The 23,437-nt window shown below is 36.8% G+C and overlaps 1 protein-coding gene across 8 annotated transcripts in view; it reads left to right on the forward strand.

Annotated features, from left to right (window-relative positions):
- LOC149538940 (carnosine N-methyltransferase-like) overlaps positions 1-23,437 on the forward strand; it is a 197,141-nt gene that overhangs the window by 89,068 nt on the left and 84,636 nt on the right. For 5 of the 8 annotated variants that reach the window (XR_016356144.1, XR_016356143.1, XR_016356145.1 and 2 more), the window contains exons 8-12: positions 88-167; positions 709-773; positions 909-975; positions 1,153-1,266; positions 1,426-1,540. Coding sequence is in view for 3 of the 8 variants with exons in the window: in XM_089800334.1 (XP_089656460.1) it covers positions 88-167; positions 709-773; positions 909-975; positions 1,153-1,266; positions 1,426-1,540 (441 nt within the window). In the remaining 5 variants the exon portion in view is untranslated. The remainder of the gene's footprint in view (positions 1-87; positions 168-708; positions 774-908; positions 976-1,152; positions 1,267-1,425; positions 1,541-23,437) is intronic. The other 3 variants (XR_016356142.1, XM_089800332.1, XM_089800333.1) reach the window with 1 other exon arrangement.

Genomic DNA, 23,437 nt, shown 5'->3' on the forward strand with positions numbered 1-23,437 from the left:
TAAATATTTTTTTGCATTAGTATCTTCTAATCTCCGAGATATATCTGCTACCGATTTTCTTAAGAACTACACATTTTATAATATCAGGGAGCAATAGAACGCAAACAATGCTTTCAGCCAATTTTGGATGAATTACGACGACATTTTCCAAATCGTTCAAGAGACAGGTATAATATTCAAATGGAAAACATTAAATCAAATAGTGGATCTAATTAAGACAGACTACATGTAGGATGATCAAACAACTATTGTCCAATGCTTATGAAGAATCCTCTGCAATTGGAGGCTGTGAATTTATTTATTATCTGGAACACTTTTTTAACATTAGATGCTACTATATTTCAATTAAAGTAGAGCATGGAATTAAGTTTGATCTGTTATTTTCTCTCTGTGTGGGGCTAAACTATTTTAAATAGCCAAATGGTTATCAGTTTTGACATGATTCTTAAAAGACTCAACAGTTTACTGCTATTTAGGTTCTAGACGGGCCTTTTTAAGTTATTTTCTCAATGAAAGTCAATAGTTGTGCCCTTCATAAATTGTGCAATATATTAATTTAATTTTCTAGGTTATTTTTACATATTCAAAGTGTGGTTATAAGTTGTTCTAGAAACTTTAAAAAAATCTAGAAACATTTAAAAAAATCCTTTCATAAAGCTCTATGTTTTGTTACACTGTTGAAGAGAATTTTGTTGTTCTCTTGTGCAGGCCACCTAGCTGTTTGGTTCCTGGTGCTGGACTAGCTCGGTTGGCCTTAGAGATTTCACTTCTTGGTACATAAATTGCTTTAATCATTGTTCATCTTCTTATGGTGATTTCTTCTTTTAGTTCATATAGACTTAAGAGAGTTTAAGAGTCACTGGTCTTATATATCTTCAATTGTTTGACTTATTCTGTAAGTGCTGCAGGTTTTGTAAGCCAAGGGAATGAATTCTCTTATTATATGATGATATGCTCAAGTTTTATTCTGAACCAGTAAGCATGTTATATTTGTATTTTTCTGCTTTTACCCTTTATTCACATAAGTCAGAAATGCAGCAAAAGATTATCTTGGTTTTATTTTTATTTTTTTAATTTGTACTTGAGGATTAATCTTAAAGCATTTTGTTGCAAAAGATGCATATTTGAGTAATGTTTTGGTTTATATTGTAGCTGTCAAGCAGAAATGGAGTGGGTAATTCACCCATGGATCCATAGTAATTGCAATTCTCTTTCTGACAAGGACCAGATTCGACCTGTCTATTTTCCTGATATTCATCCAGGAAGGTAATTGTTGATGGTATTTTGTTTTTTTATTTTGGAGGATATGAAAGGAATGATCTAATATGCTAAAGTTGAATAAATGGAAGATTACGATTCAATATTTTTGGATTGTTTAATCATGCATGTTATAACCTCAAATTTCAACAAAATGATTACTCCTAGGGGATCTACAATGTCGGCAGAACGGATTGTTTTTCTTCTTCCTATGTATGCCAGTTCAAAGTCTCTTTTATCAAATAGTGGGCCTTGGAATAATGCAACGATGTATAACTTCTAGGTGATGTCCATGACTCCATACAGATTTCTAACTTTATGACTGTTTTATATAGATATTGAATTGAATTACAATATAGCTTGAGATTCCTCATCTATTGTTAATGTTTAGTGAAAAAAATAGGTATTGTTTCCTTGTAAATAATTTTTCTTACCTAACAGTACATCTAACCACAAAAAAGTGAATGTTGAAGAGAATATTAGTTATAGAGATCGTGACAGAAAACAAGTGTTAGTACTATATGTAATAGGTGAAGGACAAATGTTCCCGATAACTACCATACAAATGAGCTATAGAATGCTTGATAATATCCATGAGAGAATGACCTGGCCTAAGGATCTATTTGGACAGTTGTTGGGACCGATGTTGTCTACAAATCCTCTGTTTTATTGGATCTCCAAGACTATGGTAGAGAAGTAGTACTATGGCCTCTATTCAAAGAATGGACCCATCCACAATTACCAGTACAAGAAAATGAGGGAAGAATGCCAGAAGCGGCTAGCAGAGTGGAGTGTTTTGAGTAATCTATCACCATCCGTGTAAGTAAATTTACCATCTAAGGCTGGTAAATTGAATGTCCCAATCAGGAAACAAATGTACCATGCTTAGAAATTTCAAGGAGTTAATAATGAATATCACTATATTAACATGTGAGAAATCTACTACCTTTTTAGTAACTAACAACAACCATTTAAGCTATATCACTAATAATTAAAATGCTTAATTGTGAGGAAGATGAATCTTTACATGGTATTTAAGTGCACAAGATTCTTCTATGACCATGGCTGATTTCTTGTATGGTTGTGCTTGGGTGCAACATACCTCGCTGCTGTTAGACATTTCCCTGAAAGACTAGTAGACAGGGATGTTCTTGATCGAATTGACTCTTGTTACATGTTGATTCATCATCAAAAGATTATAAGCCACTCACTTATAACAATTCTCTCTAACACTATAGTCCTTGTCTATTGCATCAGGGACTGTCAACAGTGTTTCACCTACCATGCTATGTCCATACTGTGCATAACTTACCTTCTCGTTGATAGACATTTCCTTCAAAGCCTAATAATGAATATCACTATATTAACATGTGAGAAGTTTACTAACTTTTTAGTAACTAACAACCGTTTAAGGTATATCACTAATAATTAAAATGCTTAATTGTGAGGAAGATGAATCTTTACATGGTATTTAAGTGCACAAGATTCTTCTATGACCATGGCTGATTTCTTGTATGGTTGTGCTTGGGTGCAACATACCTCGCTGCTGTTAGACATTTCCCTGAAAGACTAGTAGACAGGGATGTTCTTGATCGAATTGACTCTTGTTACATGTTGATTCATCATCAAAAGATTATAAGCCACTCACTTAAAACAATTCTCTCTAACACTATAGTCCTTGTCTATTGCATCAGGGATTGTCAACAGTGTTTCACCTACCATGCTATGTCCGTACTGTGCATAACTTACCTTCTCGTTGATAGACATTTCCTTCAAAGCCTAGCAGACGGGGATGTTCCAGAATGAATTAACTTCTATTACATTTGATTATTCATGTAAGGATTTGAAGTTGATCACTTGATAACTCCTCTCTAACACTATTGTCCTTACTGCATCAGAGATTAGGAACTGTGTTTCACCTAGGATGCTGTGTTCATGCTGTGCACAACATACCTTCCTGTCGGTAAGCATTTCCGTGAAAGCCTAGCAGACAGGATGTTCTTGATGTATTTGCTCTTATACTAATTATAGTTCAAGAACTTGTGATTCAACAAAGCTCCCTAAACCAAAACTGAGTTAAACTTGATGGATTGAGAAAACCTGTAAGCTTAGAAATCATCCAACTCAAAAAATAAAAACGTTATTTTTATTCCTAAAAAAACATTTACATGATATACCAGATGGACGTGTAAATTCTGGGGTAAATGTTTTTTGTTAGATTTAAATACAAAAGCAATATAATATTGCAACATTTTGTAACTAAAACAACTAATAAATATGATAGAGTCATGATTGCAAATCATAATAAAAAATTATGCATTCATGTATTTTACAACAATTTACAATTTCCTTTTCAACATGCATTTAAATGATTCTTGAAATGAACAATCTAATCTTTTTTAAGCACGGGTGTATTCATGCTATGTGTAAGAATCCCAACTTGGTTCAATCACTAAACTCATTATCAGCTGCAACTGTGCTTGATGTTGTAATTTTTGTTTTTGCATTCTCTGATTTTTTTGTGCTTTTGAGGGTTTTCTTTAACATTAAACAAATAGCTGTTCTTATACAGTAAGCTTGAACATATAATTGCAAAAGTAGACTTCAATGTTGAATGCTAGCCAAGATAATAATTTTTTCCATGAAGAGTACAAGTCTGGAATAAATCTTCCTTACAAAAGAAAGTAAACAAATGATTAAAAAAACCTTATTATTGTGCTGCAATTTGCAAGACTTATGATTGTGGAACAATGAATCTTTATTGCCTTTATCATTGTAGCGTGGGTACTATTCACCGGTACTGTAGCAAAACACTATAGCGCGGGTACTATTCACGTAACTGTAGCAAAACACTGTAGCGCACATTGTAGCAGCTGCAATTAATCTTTGTCTATGTCCCTCTCATTGCTGAAATTAAACCTTCTTTGAAGCACATTGGAGTCCCTGATTGAAACTCTCCAATTTCCCAAATTCACTGGATTTTTCACTAGCTCAAATGGAGACACATAGAAGAATTACGTTTTCCAATGGTAAAGCTGTAAACCCTTCTCAAAGGTCAAAAATCATTAATGATCAATTTTGCAAATAACAATGGATGCCTTTCTTCTTCCCAAGCAAGCCTAAATAAGCTTTCCAAACCTAAATTGACTTCTCATTCGAAAGCTGCGATTTCTGTCTTTAATGAATTAATAAATATAATCATTAGATACGTTTAGTGATTCAGACATAGGAAATATCGTTAAATATTTCTCCTCCACTTAATACATTCATTAGGCCACATGACACGCTACCTAGATCTATCACTTAAGTGATTTAATATAAAGTCAATTTACAACTTAATATTAAATCCTTTGCCATTTAATAAATATATAACCACTAAAAACTGAATAACTCCCTCAATATTGTGAATCTGGCTTAACCCTCTGAAATTGGAGTTGGCATAATAATTTCCCATGTGACCAAATCGTTTTTAAAAAATAGCCGGGCTCCATCTCTATGACTGGAAATTTGCTAAAAATAGAAAAACTCAAATAATTGAGTATGGATCATTTCTTTATACCAAATTGAAGGCACTGAGCTTTGCAAAAAAATCATTAGAAAGACATGTCTCCCCTGTGCACAAATTGATCCTCTATTCGTCTCTACTAGCCTACAAGGGTCAATAGATAGGCTAATCAATAGCTATAATGATGTCTCTAACTAGAAGGGGACATCACACTCCGCCCTTCCTCTAATTGCTTGTCTTTGAGAAACTTCAACTTTGAATACTGCAAGATCTCCTTGCTCTCCCATGTAACATCCTTAATTGACATGTCTGTTGGTTGGATATTTTGCAACCGACAATTTTGGGTAAAATCTAGATGCAAAATAGGATGACCAGCCATAACGTGTGAGATAGAGTCTCTCCTACTTTAAAGGGAAGGCTCCCCCTTCTCACTTTTCCTTGGATCAACTCAAGGTAAGCAAGAAGTTGAGAGATTTTGTAAGGGGTGTTACCAATATTTGTTCCTCTTAGCTTTCATGAAAGAATCCACTTACCCGCGAAGCGAGTAATGGGTAAGATGAAACCTCAAATTACAATTCTATCTAAAGTTGTAAATGGTGATACCGATAAACCAAAACTAACTCAAAGGCTAGTTGAAAGTGTACCAGTTTGGTTCTAAGTCCTATTTTACCCTATTCTCTACCATTGGGGCACAAAGACTTTCAGAAGTAGAGAATTCTAACTATTTTTTGTAAATTTGAGATGGTAATACAAGTTATAGTCAAAGCTCCTAGTCTATGTATCACCATAATTGCTCCTAGTCAAAGTTTCGGCTCCGATTGCTTAACTCACTATGCTCTATTATTGGACACACAATGAGAACATGAATCAAAGACAATAGGCACAAATTACAGTCAAAGCTTCTAATTTGCTCTATCACAATTTCTTCCAGTCAAAGCTTCAAATCCAATTGCTTCTTTTATTCACTTTTCTCCCAAATTCATACTACACAATCAAAGTTATGCTTGCACATGTTTGATAGAGCTTTCTTGCATACAACAAAAGATGATTTTTACATTGAGGGGGCACTCCTTTATATAGGCAAAGGAGTTGAGAAAAACGTGGAGGAAAAAGTTGGAGCAACTCAACTGACTTTGACCTGATCTAACTAACAAGATAAATTATTGGATTACATGTCATTATACATGTAAGTCGTATTACATATAATTACATATTTTCATGTAATACATCCTCTTCAATTACAAACGTGAAAGAAGAAGAAGAAAGACAAAAAACAATTGAAACAATCCTAGGGATTGTTCTCAATGGCCTTGTATTTGGCGATGCAATCTCGGATGATAACATGATCGACATTTCTTGTATTCCGTGCCACTGCATTCACCTTGATAGTCATGGTATTGCATCTTTTGATAGCCTTTAATTCTCTTTGATGAATTGTTTGTTGGAATTTGAAATTTGGATGTGATCAAGCTTTTTCTTGTTCGAGTTTTCATGAATTCTCCTTTGTAGATTGACACATTTTGGAGTCTCCGACACTTTGAAAACCTTTTCGATGGTGTTCGGATATAAGCTCGAAACAACTTTTCGACAAGCATCTGCAACTTCCTTTTTTTTTTTAAAACAAAGTGCTTGGCGCATTTCATCATGAACTTTGGTTCTTAGACAACAACTAGGAAAATGAAGATCAAATGAAGTACTACTTGAGAATCAGAGCATGTCTTCTTGACGAGATATCTCTATTCTTTGAAGAAGTTTTGACATATCTTGAAAAGTGTGCTGCAACATGAAGATGATAACATCTTCCAATGAGATTGAATTCTTGAGAACTTTGGGATATGAGTTACAATTATGAATCCATGAAGGGTGGGCATTCAAAGTATGGATTAGACACTTATGGAACACATATGATGGCTGGAAATGAACTAAGAAGCATATGTATTTAGATGGAAAGGGCCAAATTTAGACTTGGAAAGATGGATTGCATGTGGGCAATGATGGGCTTTTGTGGATGTGGCTGAGAATGCAAGTTAGGATGCATATAGATGTGTGCAAATGATAACTTTTGACTTTAAAAGTGACCTTTAGTCAAAAATGGGTTCTCTGAATGTCATTACACATAAAGTAGATTACATGTAATTGTGACTTGATGCAAACATGCAATTAGGTTCGGAGGATGGAAATGTGTGTAAGCGGATTTGGAAAATAGGTTTATATGTAAATGCATATGAAGGATGGAATTACATGTAATTGCAAATAGAATACGAGATTACATGTAATCGTGGATGGAGGGTGAGATGCAGTGTGTCATGGGATGTAATGATGGAGGTGGAATGAAATGATGCACTTGCATGAAATGGTGAAAGGTGGAATGAAATGAAACGTACTCAAGTTCTTGGGAAAGCACTTGCAATTTTTTCCAAAAGAAGAAAAATGAAAAAACAAGCAAGCAAACAACAAAAGCAAGCATAAAACAAACACATAGTTTTGGTTTGAGACTCAAACATGTCAAGAAGCAAGTTATTTTCATGTGCAAATTCGAAATTGGAATTTGAGGAAATTCCAAACACTTAAAAATGAATGTTCTCATCCTATTTAAAGAGAATTCACACTTTACATGGCATACATTTGGACAAATGTGCAATAGCAAGCCATAATATACATGGAGATAGCAAGATAAGCATGAATTGATGAGCAAGTTTGAAAATGTCAACTTACTTGGAGGTTAATGAGCCAAAATAGCAAAATATATAGACTTGAAGACCAATTCTCCTCCAAATTCGGATTTTCAAACAATTATTTGACTTCTTCCATACTTGCAAGTAATGACACTCAATGGTTGAATTTGACATGAGAACACCAAAAACGTGGTCTTCAAAGGCAATAGCATGCATTAAAACTCAAAAACAACCTCTATTGATCCAAACGTATGGGCTGGAAATGCCAGTTTTTGTGTTTTTTGAACAAAAACATGCCCTTTACATGCGAAAATCTGGGTCGTTTTTGCAAAAACGTGGCTCATAAAAGGCATGAAATGAAGCTCTTTTGACGTCTAAAAGCAAAAATAAGTTCTTCAATAGGATATATATGGATTGAAACCTCAAAACGATTTCTGTTTGAACTAAAAAGTGATCAAAATTGCCCCAAATCTAGGTGTTTTCCACTAAAACGTGGCTCAAAAATGCCATGAATGAATCAGTTTTTGCATGAGATTCAATGCCTACGGCATTATAATGCCAAGAGATGCAAAAACAAACCTCTTCTTGGGATTTCAAGCCATATTATGGGCAAATCTGCTCATTTTTAGTGAAAACCATGTTCTTGGAGAGGAAAAACATGAAGTTTTTTGTCCTTTCTTCAAATTCGGGTTCATCATTTGCAAATGCATGAAACATATGCAAAACACATTCTCCAAGTTCCATTACATGTTTTAAAATGGATGTATTTGATCTTTTCATGCAAATTGCACTTTAGAAGTGCCATTGCATATTTTAAAATCATGTTTCAAGGCAAAAATGCATTCTCCAAGTGCCATTACATATTTTAAAGACATGCAAAACTCACTCTAGGAGGGTCATTACATTTTAAAAACTCAAATATGCATTGCTCACTCTAGGAGGGTGATTGCATATTTTAAGTCAAAGACATTTATATGCTTTTAGTTCAAAAGCTCATCTAGGAACATTTGCATATTTACATGCAAATGTGTTTAAAGTTAAAATTACAAAACTTAAGTGATTTAAATAAGCACATGTTTATTTAATTTTTGATGAAATATTACCTATTAGGCGCAAATATTATTTAAAAAGTAATATATACTAGGTTATTTCAATTTAAAACTAAAAAATTAAATTTAACTATATAGTTTATATAATCAGTGAAAAATCAAAAAGTAACTCAATTTAAAGATATAACATAAAGTGCTCCATAGTTACTTTAAGTGAAAATTAAATGATAAAGTAACTCAAAAACATAACATAAAGTGTATTTAAGTTATATTTTTTAAAAAGTGAATGTCAACTTCAAAATATAACATGATTTTTTAAATCATGTAGTTGCACCTGGAGAGTCCACCTTTTAAAAGGACATTGAAATGGTCATATCTTTTGATTTCCAACTCCAATTCAGGTCTAAGATAGACCAAATCGAAGGGACAATTGAAAGGAATGTTTTGAACAAAACCAAAGGACTAAAAGCCAACAATCACACACTCAAAACTGAGAAAAAGGACGTTGATGGCTTCAAAAATCAAACATAGGCTCGACAAACAAAAAAAAAAAAGACTTGACGAAAGCCATCATCAAAAGAATTTGTTATGTGAATTGGATATGATTGATTGATCAACATTAACCAATTGAATAACAAATTCAACCCAAAGAAATGCGAAACTAGTTTGAAAAAGTTTTGTACTGTTTCTTGCATTTTGTGGTGACAAAATGCAAGACAACAATGTCCTTCCATTTCACCAAGTATTCCTTGATAGTACCTGCCCTCAAAATCCTCTCCTTGAACTCTGTGATAGCCTCTGGCACTAGAACCAAGTTTCCCTCATCGTCCAAGGGTGGAAGGACTGTAGAAGGAATAATATAATGTCCTAACACCTTTTTGAGATGTGACATGTTAAAAACATTATAGACTTTACTCTCTGCCAACAAATCCAACTCATAGGCCTCCTCTCCTACTCTCCTGATCACACTTAAAGGTCCATAGTACCGTGGTATAAGCTTCTTAGCACCTTTAAGAGCAGATTGGCGGTAAGGATGCAGCATCAAGTATACCATATCTCCTACCTCAAAAGTCCACTCAATCCTATTTTGATCTGCATACTACTTCTGCTGATTTTGTGCCTTTGTGATATTTTCCTTAAGAGCCTTTACAATGTCCTAGCTCTCTTTTAACAAATCTCTAGCACTAGGCATTATACTATCACTCGTCAACAAATCCATGGAATTGGGTGCCTCATACCCATATAATGCCATGAAAGGTGACATTTGGATAGACATGTAATAAGTTGAATTGTAGCAATACTCACATAGATAAATCCACTTAACCCAAGCATTCTGCTGCCTCGCTATATAGTTTTTGAGGTATCTCTCCACCCACTTATTGATTATCTCAATCTATCCATCTCTCTGGGGGTGGTAACTAGTACTTGGAGTGAGCAATGTCCCGCACAATCTGAATAACTCTTTCTAGAAGTGACTTGTAAACTTGCTGTCCCTATCATTGACTTTGCTCCGAGGTAAGCCATGCAACTTGAATAGCTCTCGAAAGAACAACTTTGTAACCTGCGTAACAATGTAACCTTAATAGCTCTCGAAAGAACAACTTAGCAACTTGCATAACAATGTATGTAGCCATGATTTGAAAACAGTGGGCAAACTTTGTAAGCCAATCAATAACATATATATAGTCTCTGCCTTGGGCTTTCAACAGTCTTGTAATGAAGTCCATGGACAAACACTCCCACTTCCTATCAGGAACCGGAAGTGGTTGGAGTAAACCGATAGAATAAGAGTGTTCCTGTTTATTCTGTTGACAAGTAGGACACTCTCTAACATACTTGAAACACCTTAGCTTTGAGCCATTTTTAAGAAAAGGACTCATGAATCTATTAGTAGGTTTTATAAAACCCTGGATGTCCTACTATAGGCGAATCATGATAAACCCTCAACACCATCTTCCTCACCTCTGACCCTGAAACCAAATAAATACACCCTTTGTAAATGATAAGCTCATTCACAAGGGTAAAATTACTGTCTTGAATGGATCCATCAATGAATGATAATGCTCAAGTATCCTTTGCATACTCTGCAAGGATCAAATGTCTCCAATTCTCTAATGTATCTGTCATCAAGCTCAAAAAGAGGTCTCCATGACAAGGTGACTACTACAACATTTATGTCCCTTTGAAATAGGTAGTATCAAAATCATATGCCTCTAATTTATTGACCCATTTTTGCTTCATGTCATTAAAGTCTCACTACCCCAATAAATGTTTCAGGCTATTATGGTTTGTTTTTATGCAAGTTTTGCTGCTGAATAAATACTTCCTAAATTTAGGGAAGGCATGCATTATGGCTAGATTTTCCTTATCATAAATGCTGAAGCTCCTCTTAGGTCCCTTGAGCTTCCTACTCTCATAAACAATTGAGTGCTTGTCCTGCATAAGCACTACTCTAATACCCTCACTAGATGCATCACAATGCATCTCAAAAGGTTTGCTAAAATCTGGTAATGCTAGCATTGGACAAGAAGTAAGTAACCCCTTGAATTTATCAAAACACTCTTGTGCCTCAAGAGTCTATAAGAAAGCCCCCTTCTCTCATCAAATTTGTCAAGGGTGCTGCATGCGTGGAATAACTATTGACAAATCTCCTGTAGAACTCACACATGCCCAAAATTCCTCTCAATTATGTAAGGTTTACTATAGTAGGCCACTCAACAATAGCTCAAATCTTTTCAGGATCAATGCATACACCCCGTGAATTGATAATATAAGTGAAATACAATAACTTTGACAATCCCAAGTCACATTTTGATTCCTTGGTATATAAGGACTCTCTGCTCGATATGCTTAACACTGTATGTAAGTGCCGCAAGTGGTCAACCCATGTCCTACTATAAACAAGGATGTCATCAAAGAAAATCAACACAATTTTCCTCAACCGAGGCCTGAAGACCCTGTTCATTGTGGACTGGAAAGTAGCTAGAGCATTAGTTAGCCCAAATGGCATAACTAGAAACTTGAAATGGCTACAATGACATTTGAATGCTATCTCCTCTATGTCCATCTCTCTTACTCGGATCTGATGAATACCTGATCTCAAATCAGTCTTCGAAAAGAAACATGCTCCATGAAGCTCATCTAACAACTCATAAATCTATGAGATGGGGTACTTGTTTTTTATTGTCTTTCTGTTCAGAACCCTATAATCAATGCACGTCCTAAGAGTACTATCTTTCTTCTTCACTAGAATCACTTAAGATGCAAAATGAGATTTACTTGGTCTAATATAGCCCATATCAAGTAACTTGTTGATGGTTTTTTCTATCTCACCGTCAATCTTTTCGAGTGCTTGTATGGTGTAGTCATAATGGGTTTGGTACCCTCCTCCAACTCAATGATGTGATCAATGCCTCTATCAGGAGGTCTATTTGGTGGGATATCACTGAATAACTTATAATGCTTAATCCTCAGCTCATGCATGTTTGGGTGATATTTTGTCTTTTGGTGCCCCCATGTTGGCATTAAAGTGCAACGGGTTGCTCACCCAACCTACTCATGATGCAATAAAATCTCCATGTGTCTGGAAGACATCATCCTATACTCACTATCTCAAATGGCCTTAAGTATGTGAGTTTTACCATCAGACTGAAATTTGATCTCTGTATCGCTCAAATTGAAAGTAAGCACTCCAATGTCATGCAACCAAATCATACCAAGTATTAAATCCATGTCACCCATGTTAACCACATAAAATTCAGCCTTGAAGTCAAAATTATTTATGTACAAAGATAGACTTGTGATCTTCCTATCACACTTGAGGATGTAGCCATCAGCTACCCTCACCCTCAGACCTACAAACAACTCTGTCTAAATCCTATGCCTCTCATCCAACCTGGAATCAATGAAATTATAAGTGACACTTGTATCAAGAAAAATGATAACTCGTGGCCTTGCCAAAACTCTTCTCATTCTAAATGATCCCTCTTGGTGTACACTGGTGAGATGTGCCTTCTTAAGTCTACCCTTAACTTTCTCATCACCTGTGACCCTTTTTTTTCAACTTTTCAGGATCTTCCTCTTCTCCCACTGCCGATTCCTCAGAATCAGACTGCTGACCAGAATTTTCAGATTCTGAATCCTCATTGTATGTCCATCTAATACGATTTGCCTTGCCGTTAGGCCTTAAAGGACAATTATGCTTAGCATCATATGGTCCTTTGCAATATGTATTTTCCCCATTTTTAGCAGATTTGTGCAGTTGGCATGGTTAGTTCACCATTGCAACCCTTATTAGCTGACACTAGGATTTAAGGGTTTTAGTTGTGTGGTTATAGGCTTTCCAACAACCTATGGTGTATTTTGGCTCCGTTTGAGGAACTTACTATTTATAGTAAGTCAACTGTCATTTCCGATGAGCTCAGTTGAGTTAGAGAAGTTGAGTAATGCTCTCAATTTTTATAACGGGCTTCTGGTTTGGGCTCCAAGAATCTTGGAGAGAGCATCTATTTATTGTAAGTCACCCTGTCTTGTTCATTCGTCGTCTTTCCTCATCAGGATCACTCTGGTGTTGTCATATTTCGATTTTGATGCTTCTTCAACTATTTTCATAAGACAGGGGAATTATTATTATTATTCATCTAAATATGCTGAGGTTGCTATTTTTGTTGGTGTTGTATGTTGGTCACTTTAGTATCATAGCTTGTTGGAACCGAGATGAAAACTTTTAAATCGTGGGCACAAGAAATAGTGGCCTTGTGTGTTAGAATATCATGTTATGGTGGAAAAGGTCAATTTTGGTGACAAAAATAATTAATAAATTATATTATGATGACACTTTATTATATTTTAGTGTTGTGTTTCAGAAACTTAACTGAAGTTCATTTCGGAAACTTTTGTCATTTGGAGATTATAAATATGAGGCCATTTTATGGGAAAGACATCCGATTATTTTATTTGCTTTTGTTGTCTTGGTGACTTTTATGAGGTTTTTATTTTTGTGCCCTTGCTGTACTATAAGGGTTTGGAGCTGAGTAGTGCTTTGTAATTCACATTTGAGGTATTGTGAATTAGTCTGTAGGGAATTGTTGAATCACTGCTGAGGTATTGTGAGTTCATTATCCACAACTACATTTCTGTAAATGTTGCGGATTTAGAGAATGCTAGTAGGTTGGAAGATTGAATCTAGTTAAATGCAATTTTTTTTGTTGTAGAGGGTTTGTCTGAAGCTGAAGCTCTGAATTGTAAAGCCAATTTAATTCACTTCCCTTCTGTGACTACGGTTACTGAGAAGTGGATGGAGTTAGTGAGCAGGTTTCAAGCTTGGGTGGAATTGAGGACTGAATTTCTTTATTGTGTATGCCCCCATTCTTGGCTGGGAGTTCACATTGACTGTTGGAGGGTTGTCATTTCATCTCCGGGCAGCAGACTGCCATTTACAGGCCTGCATATTGTTGTTGGAGGCCTGCGTTGGGAAATTTGAGGCCTGCTGTTAGTCTTTTGAAGGCTGCATTGCATTATGGGAGCTGCCATTTAATTATAGAGGCTTGCATCCAAGTTGAAAGGTCTTCTATGTGTTTTTGAAGAGTGGTGTGGTTTTCAGGTGACTTGGAGGCTGCATACAGTTGGCCAATAGTCAAGATCAAAATTGAATACAAAAATCACAGGTTCATTCTCAAATAAAAATCAGAATTGAATACAAAATTGTGCAATTAATTTCGTAGTTATAATTGGCATTGCTTGTATTTCCTTTCATATATCTATATGTTTCAACACATATATATATTGAAAAATCCTAAATTTGCAAAGAGCAAGAATCAAAACTTGTGAATGATCAAAGTATGATTACCAAGTGTTCGACAAAATGCCACATTGTTGATTAGTAAACGAAAGTGATGCTTGTTTAAAATATAACCAGCAAGGGGTTATTACAGTGGTATCAAAGCTGTTTCCTTCCATCTTGTGGGGTAGGAAAGTTATTTTTATTTCAGATCTGTTGTTTTGGGAGTGACCAACACTCTAGCTTTTTCTACCTATGAACAGATACAAGAGGCCCTAGTAGTTCCAAGAGCTGGCGGAGTAGTGAGAAAGGTAGTAGGAAAATAAATGCCTTGAGAGAGAGTGTGAAGAAACTTAAGCTTCATCTATAGAGATTGGTTTTGAGACTATCGGATCCAAAGACGGTTGATAGGGCAGCGAGATATATGGTTTCCACTTTTAGGAGATGAGCATCGAAGTTGCAGGGAAGGAAGTTTGAGTTTTCCCCAACAAGTGTCCATGGTGTAGATGTACCTATATTTAGTATGTCACTTGCTAGTCCTATCCGCAGTCTTGATAAAGGACTAATTTCACAGGGACATGTAGGTGTGTCAATGATAGCAGAGGATAGTGGCAGTGAGCTTCAGCAGGTTGAGGCTCCTAGAGATGATGCTATAGTTATTGTAGAGATAGTTGATGTAGTTGTCACCATTGATACTTCTGGCTCTCTTGAGGAGGGGATTGTTATTGGAGATTTGTATGCGAATTTTCGTAGTGTTCATTGCAGGAGGCAGTTGCTCCCTTAGGTGGGACTGATGCATGTATGAAGTCACCCAACTATGTTGTTTGTGATTTAGGTATTACAATAAAGTTAGTGGGTGTTGGATCACGCTGTAGCATTATTGATTCACAAGCTGACGTTTAGTCATGTGTTCAGAGTCAACTGATGGTAGTTGAACATCTGTTAGGAGATGTGGATATAGGGAGTATGGACACCTTTGATGGTTTGTCGGATGTGCTATGAGCTGCACTTGGTATGATACCTCTTGCCAATTATTGGGTGAAGTAGAGTCATGCGAGAAGTGCGATACAACGAGGGCTTTTTCTTCTTCAAAGGAGGTATTGGTGAGGTACCAAGTAGTTGGACCTCGATTGCAGATGTGTTCGAGGGCAGTAGCACACATACAGTGAGTGATCTTGTGGTGAGCAATTTTGGTTCAGATTCCTATCACAGTACAGTTAGTGAGACAGAGAACTTGCATAGGAGGTAGGGGTTACAAAGGCATCATGTGTCCAGTCAACTAAAGGTGAGTGAGAGTGACATTTCTTCAGCTCTTGAGCATTCTAATGCTATCCGTCAAATGTTAGCTACATTTGGTTGGGGTGCTCCTAGGAATGTTAGATGAGCATGGTGATAGTAGTCTTTCTCTAGTAGAGGTTCACTCGCTTCGAGAGGCTGTAAGGATTTTGAAGCATAGTTACTCTCAGTTAGTTGCTGACAGAGACTACCTTATGGAGTGTGGTAGCACCTATTATAAGGTATTGTTAGGGTAAGAGGAGGTGGCTGAGCTCACCTAGGAGCTTGAGGTGATAGTGAACTCTCTTCTGTGTACTCAATTGGCTCTTCAGGAGTCACAGTCACGGTTGGATGAGGCTATTGAGGAGTTGGAGCGGATATAGTCAACTTCGGCCCCAAACCTTTTTTAGTTGCATATTGTGATTGGTGGTGAGTTTTCTTCCATGGTTAGGGATGAGGGACACGATGATGTGGTAGACACATCCGTCTAGGATATGGGTGCAATACGTATAGAGGAGATGAGAGCATCAGTGTTAACGAGCTCTAATGACAATTTACTTCCTTCTGTTGTAAGCAAATCTATTTCTTCATCTCATACAATGGTAGCATTGGACAGTTGGTATTGCCACATTTTCAGAGGGATTAACTGTGGGTTGCAGGGGAGCAAGTTGGTGCTTCCACATAATTTCTACTGCACAATGTCTTTCACGGAGTATCTTTTGGAGAGTTCGGATGTGTAGGAGGATTCATACAAAGTATTTGAGGGTACTCTGATTCGAGGTTCTCTAGCTATATGATGATTGCTGGAGAAGATTGTAGAGACCTTGGCTATAATGCTTCCCAATAAAGATTTTGAGGTTGGGTTTGCTGAGAGGTTTGACTAGAATCCCGACCAACTAATACTCTGGAGTCAGCGATTGGAGCCGTCTCCTGATTCCCAGTTTGTCATTGGTGAGCCTTTTTTTAAACTTCTAACATCGATATTCATACTGGTCTGAGTGTAGATTGCACATTACTCTTCTCTCCTTGAATACCATTCTAAAGGCATTAAATACATTACACTTGGCTAAGGAATGAGCGGTGATCCTTGGAAATGATTTTTGTTATGCACTAACTAATAACTATTTAGTTATGTTAGTTAACTATTAGTCATCTTCCTTGAGTGCTGATTTCTAGAAGGTAGTGTGAGCAGACCTAGAGAGGGTCATGTTCCTTTAGGAGACATGCCATCTGGTCATGGTATAAGAGGTGGGTGTGATTGAAATTTTAAGGACAGACAACACATTGAACTCTGCTCCTTAATCAACACTGCCCTATATGAATTATTGCAGAGACAAATAATTTTTAGAGACAAATAATTTTCAGAATAGCATTTAATATTCTGAAAATTACCTCCTACATTCTAAAGAAGATGAAGATCAGAACGACAACATAAAGGAAGGTATTATCTCAGATCTGAAACTATAGAATTTGTAGAAACTTTACACCTTTGATAGAGATTGGGGGTTTTTATTAGCATTATTTTGTGAGGAGTGCTTATTACTTCTTGTTTGACCATAGGTAGATGATTTGGTTTCACGCTGGTGTGGGTTGGCTCTAGTTTCATAGTGTTCATTACGGGATGGGTTAGCACCATCTTTTGTAGATGGGATTGACAGCTAAAAGTTTGACTACTTGTAGTACCCACACACCCAAGACACTTTATTAGAGGTTAGAGTTGGTGATAGTGATTCAAGTAGTTATGGTCGTTATCATCTCCATAGTGCAGTTGGGTGTGAGTCTCAGATTGATAGGGACTCAGATGTTGACAGAGTTGGTATTTCAGCTGGGTGTGTGTCAGATTATTAGGGACTTAGATGTTGACAGAGTAGGTATTTCAGTTGGGTGTGAGTGTCAGATTGATAGGGACTCAAATGTTGACAAAGTTGATATTTTAGTTGGATTGAGTTCCGTTGTGTTGTTGCCTCCATCAACGTGTACAATTAGTTTTCAAATGATTTTGTTGTTGATATTTGTTATTGGGTGTTGGTGCTATAGGGACTTGTTGTGTGCGACAAATTTATTGCACAATCTCACCCTTGGGATTTGGGAAGACTGTAGTGTACATTTTACTTTGGGATTGCTTGGGAACAAGCAACCTTCGGGAGGGAGGACTGTAATGTCCCCATTTTAAGCACGTATTTGCAGTTGGCTTGGGGACAAGCAACCTTCGGGAGGGAGGACTGTAATGTCCCCATTTTAAGCACGTATTTGCAATTGGCTTGGGGACAAGCAACCTTCGGGAGGGAGGACTGTAATGTCCGCATTTTTAGCACGTATTTGCAGTTGGCTTGGTTAGTACACCATCGCAACCCTTGTGAGCTAATTGTGGGATTTGACGGTCTTAGTTGTGGGGTTATAGGCTTTCTAGCAACCTATGGTGTGTCTTGGTTCTGTTTGAGTGACTTACTATTTATAGTAAGTCAATTTGTTGGTTCCGATGAGCTTAGTTAAGTTAGAGGAGTTGAGTGATGCTCTCAGTTTTAATTTTGGGATTCTAGTTTGGGCTGTAAGAATCTTGGAGGGAGCATCTATTTATAGTAAGTCACTCCGTCATGTTCATTCTTCATCTTTCTTCAATAGGATGTCTTTGATGTTGTTAGATTTTAATTTTGATGCTTCTTCAACTGTTTTGCAAGACACGTGAATTGTTATTATTATTCATCTAAATATGTTGAGGTTGCTATTTCTGTTGTTGTATGTTGGTCACCCTAGATTCATAGCTCGTTGGAATTGGGATGAAAACTTTTAAATTGTGGGCACAAGAAATAGTGGCCTTGTGTGCTAGAATATTATGTTATGGTGGAAAAGGTTATTTTTGGAGCCAAAAGCAATTAGTAAATTATATTATAATGACGCTTTATTATATTTTAATGTTGTGTGGAGGAAGTTTCTTAATTGAAATTCATTTTGGAAATTTGTATAATAGGTGATATTTTATCAATTGGGTTGTTGGTATTATGTAAAAATACTCAGTATCTAGGTTGATATTAAAATCTGAATTTTTTAGCTATATATTCTCTATGCAATATCTAAATATATGAATTGAAATTATTATTGCAATATTTTCTATTTTGCTGCTATATTGTATCAAAAATTGCAAAACCTCAAAAACAAAAAAATGAAGTCAATTCTTTAGCACAAATTGTTTAAGAGTCAATAGGGTCATTATAGTGGTATCAGAGCGGTTTCTTGCCATCATGTGGGGTAAGAAATTCTTTCGAATTTCAAATTTTCAATAGTGATTGGAGTGATCAACACTCTTGTTGTTTCCAGTTATGGACAGACACAAGAGGCTTAGTAGTCCTGAGAGTTGGCTGAATAATGAGAAAGATAAAAGGGAAATAAATGCCTTGAGAGAGAGTATAGAGAAACTCAAGCTTCATCAGCAGAGATTGGCTGCGAGACTATTGGATCTAGAGACGGTTGGTAGGGCAGCAAGGTATATGGTTTCTGTTTTTAGGAGAGGAGCACCGAGGATGGAGGGAAGAAGGCCTAAGTTCTCTCCAGTTGGCATTCAGGAGGGAAATGTACCTGCATTCAATAGGACGCCAATTTGTCCTATCCATAGTTCTGATGATGGACTCTAAGCACAGAGACATGTGGATGTGCCAGTGCCATTGGTGGATAGCAGCACTGAGCTTTAGTGGGTTGAGCATTCCGGAGTTGTTGCTGCAGATAGTGCAGGTGCTATTGGGGTAGTAGTTACTGCTGATTGTTTTGACTCTCTCGAGGAAGGGATTGTTATTGGAGATTTATATGTCAGTTGTCGTAGTGTTGCTCCTTTGCAGGAGGCAGTTGCTGCCTCAGGTGGGGCAAGTGCATGTATAGAGTCACCTAGTTGTGTTATTGGTGATTTGGGTGTTAAAACGGAGTCAGTAGATGTTGGTTTACGCTCTAGTGTTATTGATTCACAGCTTGACATAGAGTCATGTGCAGAGGCAGGTGACATCAGTTGAGGCTCTATTAGAAGATGTGGTTGTAGATAGTATGGATGCATCTGATGATCCTTATTAGGAGATGTGGTTGTAGATAGTATGGATACCTCTGATGATCCCTTTGAGGATGTTATGAGCTGCACTGGGTATGATATCCCTTGCCAAACATTAGGTGATGATTTTGATGAGGTTTTGGATGGGTCCTAAGATCAATATTTATTGGATCTTACTATTGAGGTGGAAACTGAGACATGCGAGGAGATTGCTATTGTGAGGGCTTCCATTTCTTTGGATGAGGAGTCGGTTGAGGTACCAATTAGTTGTATCTTAGTTGCAGATGCGTGTGAGGACGGTAGCACACATGTGCGGAGAAATATTGATTCAATTTCCTATCACAGTGTAGATAGTGAGGTAGCGTGCTTGTAGAGGAGTCAGGGGTTATAGAGGCATCATGTGACTAGTCAGCTGAAGGTGAGTGATAGTGACATCACTTCAACTCTGGAGCATTATGATGCTATCGGTTAGATGCTAGCTGTATTTGGTTGGGGTGCTCCTATGTGAGATGAGCATGGTCATAGTAGTCTTTCCCTAGTAGAGATTCTTTTTCTTCGAGAGGCTGTTAGGATCTTGAAGCATAATTACTCATAGTTAGTTGCTGATAGGGATTACCTTATGGAGTCGAGTAGAACTTGATATGAGGCATTGATAGGGAAAGAGGAGGTGGTTGAGCTCACCCAAGAGCTTGAGGTGATTGTGAACTCTCTATTGTGTACTTGGTTCTTCAGGATCATAGTCATGGTTGGATGAGGTTACTGTACAGTTGGAGCAAGTACAATTGACACCAGCCCTAGACCTTGTTCAATTACATATTGTGATTGGTGGTGAGTTTGCTTCCACGTTTGGGATGAGGGATGCAATAATGTGACAGACACATTTGTGCAAGATATGAGTGCAGTAGGTACAAAGGATGTGAGAGCATCAGTAGGGATGGGTTCTCATGGTGATTTTCTTCCTTCTGCTGGAAGCAAATGTATTGCTTCTTTTCATACAGCTGGTAGAATTAGAGAGTTGGCAGTCACATTTTCAGATGGATCAGCTATGGATTGTGGGGGAGTAGGTTGATGTTTCCACATATAATTTCTACTGTACTAAGTCGTTCATGGAGTATTTGCATGAGAGCTCGGATTTGCAATAGGATTCATACATAATATCTGAGGGTACTCTCATTTAGAGCTCTTGTGCTATACAACAATTGGTGAGCAAGATTCTATAGACCTTGGCAACAATGCTTCTCAATAGTGATTTTGTGGTATGGTTTGCTAAGAGGGTTTCTGAAAACCCTTCTTAGCCACTAGTTCAGAGTTAGAGATGGGAGCAGTCTCCTGATTCCCAATTTGATATTGATGATCCCTTGACAAAGGCTAGGAGTTTTTATGAGCATTGCACTATGAGGAGTGGTCATCAGTTCTCTTTTGACCCACAGGTAGAGGATTTGGTATCACGTCGGTGTGTGTAATGCCCTTGTTTCTGGCAGGTCTACACAGTTGATGGAGTTAGCTCATCATAGCGACCCTCGTGAGCTAACAAGGTGTTTTGGAGGTCCTAGTTGTAGATTTACTATTTTTAGTAGGTCTATTTTTGGCAGTGTAGTGGGTGGCTTCAACAGTTGGTTGTCACCTACAATAAATAAGTTTAATAATTGCATGAGCTCTTATTATTAATTATTAAGTTGCATTATTATTATAATAATGACTTTTAAAGATATTTCTAAAAAGTGTGTTGGAATGTTCAAGTGTTGAGTTCTTTTGTTAACCTTCCACAATTTTTGAAGTGGAGTTTTTTTAGGAAACTTTGGCTAACAAAAGATTATAAATGAGAGCTCATTTCATTGGGAAAAGCATGCTTCGATATTTTATTTGGTTTTGATGCCTTTGTGGCTTTGTTTGAGTTCTGATATTTTCTGGCCCTTGCTGAAGTATAAGGGTCTGAATTCTAGATTGTTTTATTGGATCTACAGCTGAAGTATTGTAGACTCAAAACTGAGATTTAATTCTGGGATTGCTTTGCAAGTAGTCACTGAGGTAAAACTATTTGCAAATTTCTCCTACTATTCTAACTGTGTCTAAGGAGATTTGCATTGCTGAAGGTTATTGTTTGTATTTGTGAGAAGATCCATTAGAGTCTTCTACACCAGCTTGCATCTGCATATTGGAGGGTCAATTGGGCATATTTCAGATTGTCACTTTTCATCTAGAGGCCACGTTTGGGTATTGCTAACATCTACAACCATTGCCAAAGCTGAGATATCAATCTTGGATGAGGGACGTTATTTCTCTAGTGCCTGTGATTCATATTTAGGAGATTGCAAATAATTAAGGGCTGGAAATGCACAACACAAGGCTTGCATTCCATATTTCTTGGCATTGCGAACTGTTATGATAGGTCTGCATTTTCAGTTTGAGCATCTTGGTCTACATTATAAGCTTGCGATCTAATGTTTTGGAGCCAGCGGTTTGCCAAAGGCTGCCATTATCATACAATTAACAATAATTAGTGAAAGAGAAGAGTGCAGATGCTATAAAAATCAAAATGCCATTAGTTGCATTTGTAAATTTCAATTTTTCTAGAAGTTCAATAAAATTGCATGGTGGAATTTCAGTATCAATTGTTCAATTTGATATTTCCTTCAATTGTATTTTCATATTTCATCAAATAAATGTGAATATTAGTGTTTCCTTGGTGCATCATATATATTTTCAAAATAGCTATCTTTGCAAGGAATTTGTGTTAAACGGTATATTCAAATTACTAGCAAGAAGAACACAAGAGGCGCATATAAATCTGAATATTCATAGCATAGACAAGGAATTAGTAGAAACAAAGATAAGATTTCATGCATATTGCTAGTTTGATAGTTGAGTCAGGTGAGGGACATTACAGTTTGAGTTTGCTCCAGTTTCATACAATCCATTATGAAACTGGACTATCCACACACCTGGGACAGTTTATTTGAGGTTGGAGTTGATGATAGTGATTCAGGTACTTATGGTCGTTATCATCTCCACAGTGCAGTTGGGTGTGAGTGTCAATTTGATAGGGACTTAGATGATAGAGTTGGTATTTTAGTTGGATTGAGTTCCAATGAGTTGTTACCGTGATTAGTGCCTATAATAAGTTACCAGATGATTCTATCATTGATATTAGTTGTTTGGTTGTTGGTGCTACATAAGTTGTTTGTACACAACAGGGATGGTACATGGTTCAACCTTTGGGAGCTAGGTGGATTGTGATGTTCGTTTTGCTTCAGGATTGTTTAGGGACAAGCAATTTTAGGGAGAGAGGACTGTAATGTCCCCATTTTTAGTAGATTCCAATAGTTGGCTTGGTTAGTTCACCATTGTAACCCTCATAAGCTGACAGTGGGATTTGAGGGTCTCAGTTGTAGGGTTATAGGCTTTCCAGTAGCCTATCATGTGTTTTGGTTCCAGTTGAGGGACTTACTGTTTATAGTAAGTCAAGTTGTTGTTTTTGATGAGCTAAGTTGAGTTAAAGGAGTTGAGTGATGCTCTCATTTTTTATTTCGGGCTTCTAGATTAGGCTCCAAGAATCTTAGAGGGAGCGTCTATTTATAGTAAGTCACCGCATTAGGTTTATTCATTGTCTTTCTTCATCACGGTCACTTTGGTGTTGTTAGATTTCAATTATGATGCTTCTTCAGTTGTTTTCACAAGATGGGTGAATTTTATTATTATTATTCATGTAACTATGTTGAGGTTGCTATTTTGGTTGATGTTGTATGTTGGTCACCTCAGTATCATAGCTCGTTGGAACTGGGTCAAAAAGTGTTAAATTGTGGGCACAAGAAATAATGGCCTTGTGTGTCTGAATATTATGTTATAGTAGAAAATGATGCAGTGCAA

This window comes from Cupressus sempervirens, chromosome 9 (assembly GCF_028749045.1).
Source record: "Cupressus sempervirens isolate cs-2001-9-10 chromosome 9, ASM2874904v1, whole genome shotgun sequence".
NCBI lineage: Eukaryota > Viridiplantae > Streptophyta > Pinopsida > Cupressales > Cupressaceae > Cupressus > Cupressus sempervirens.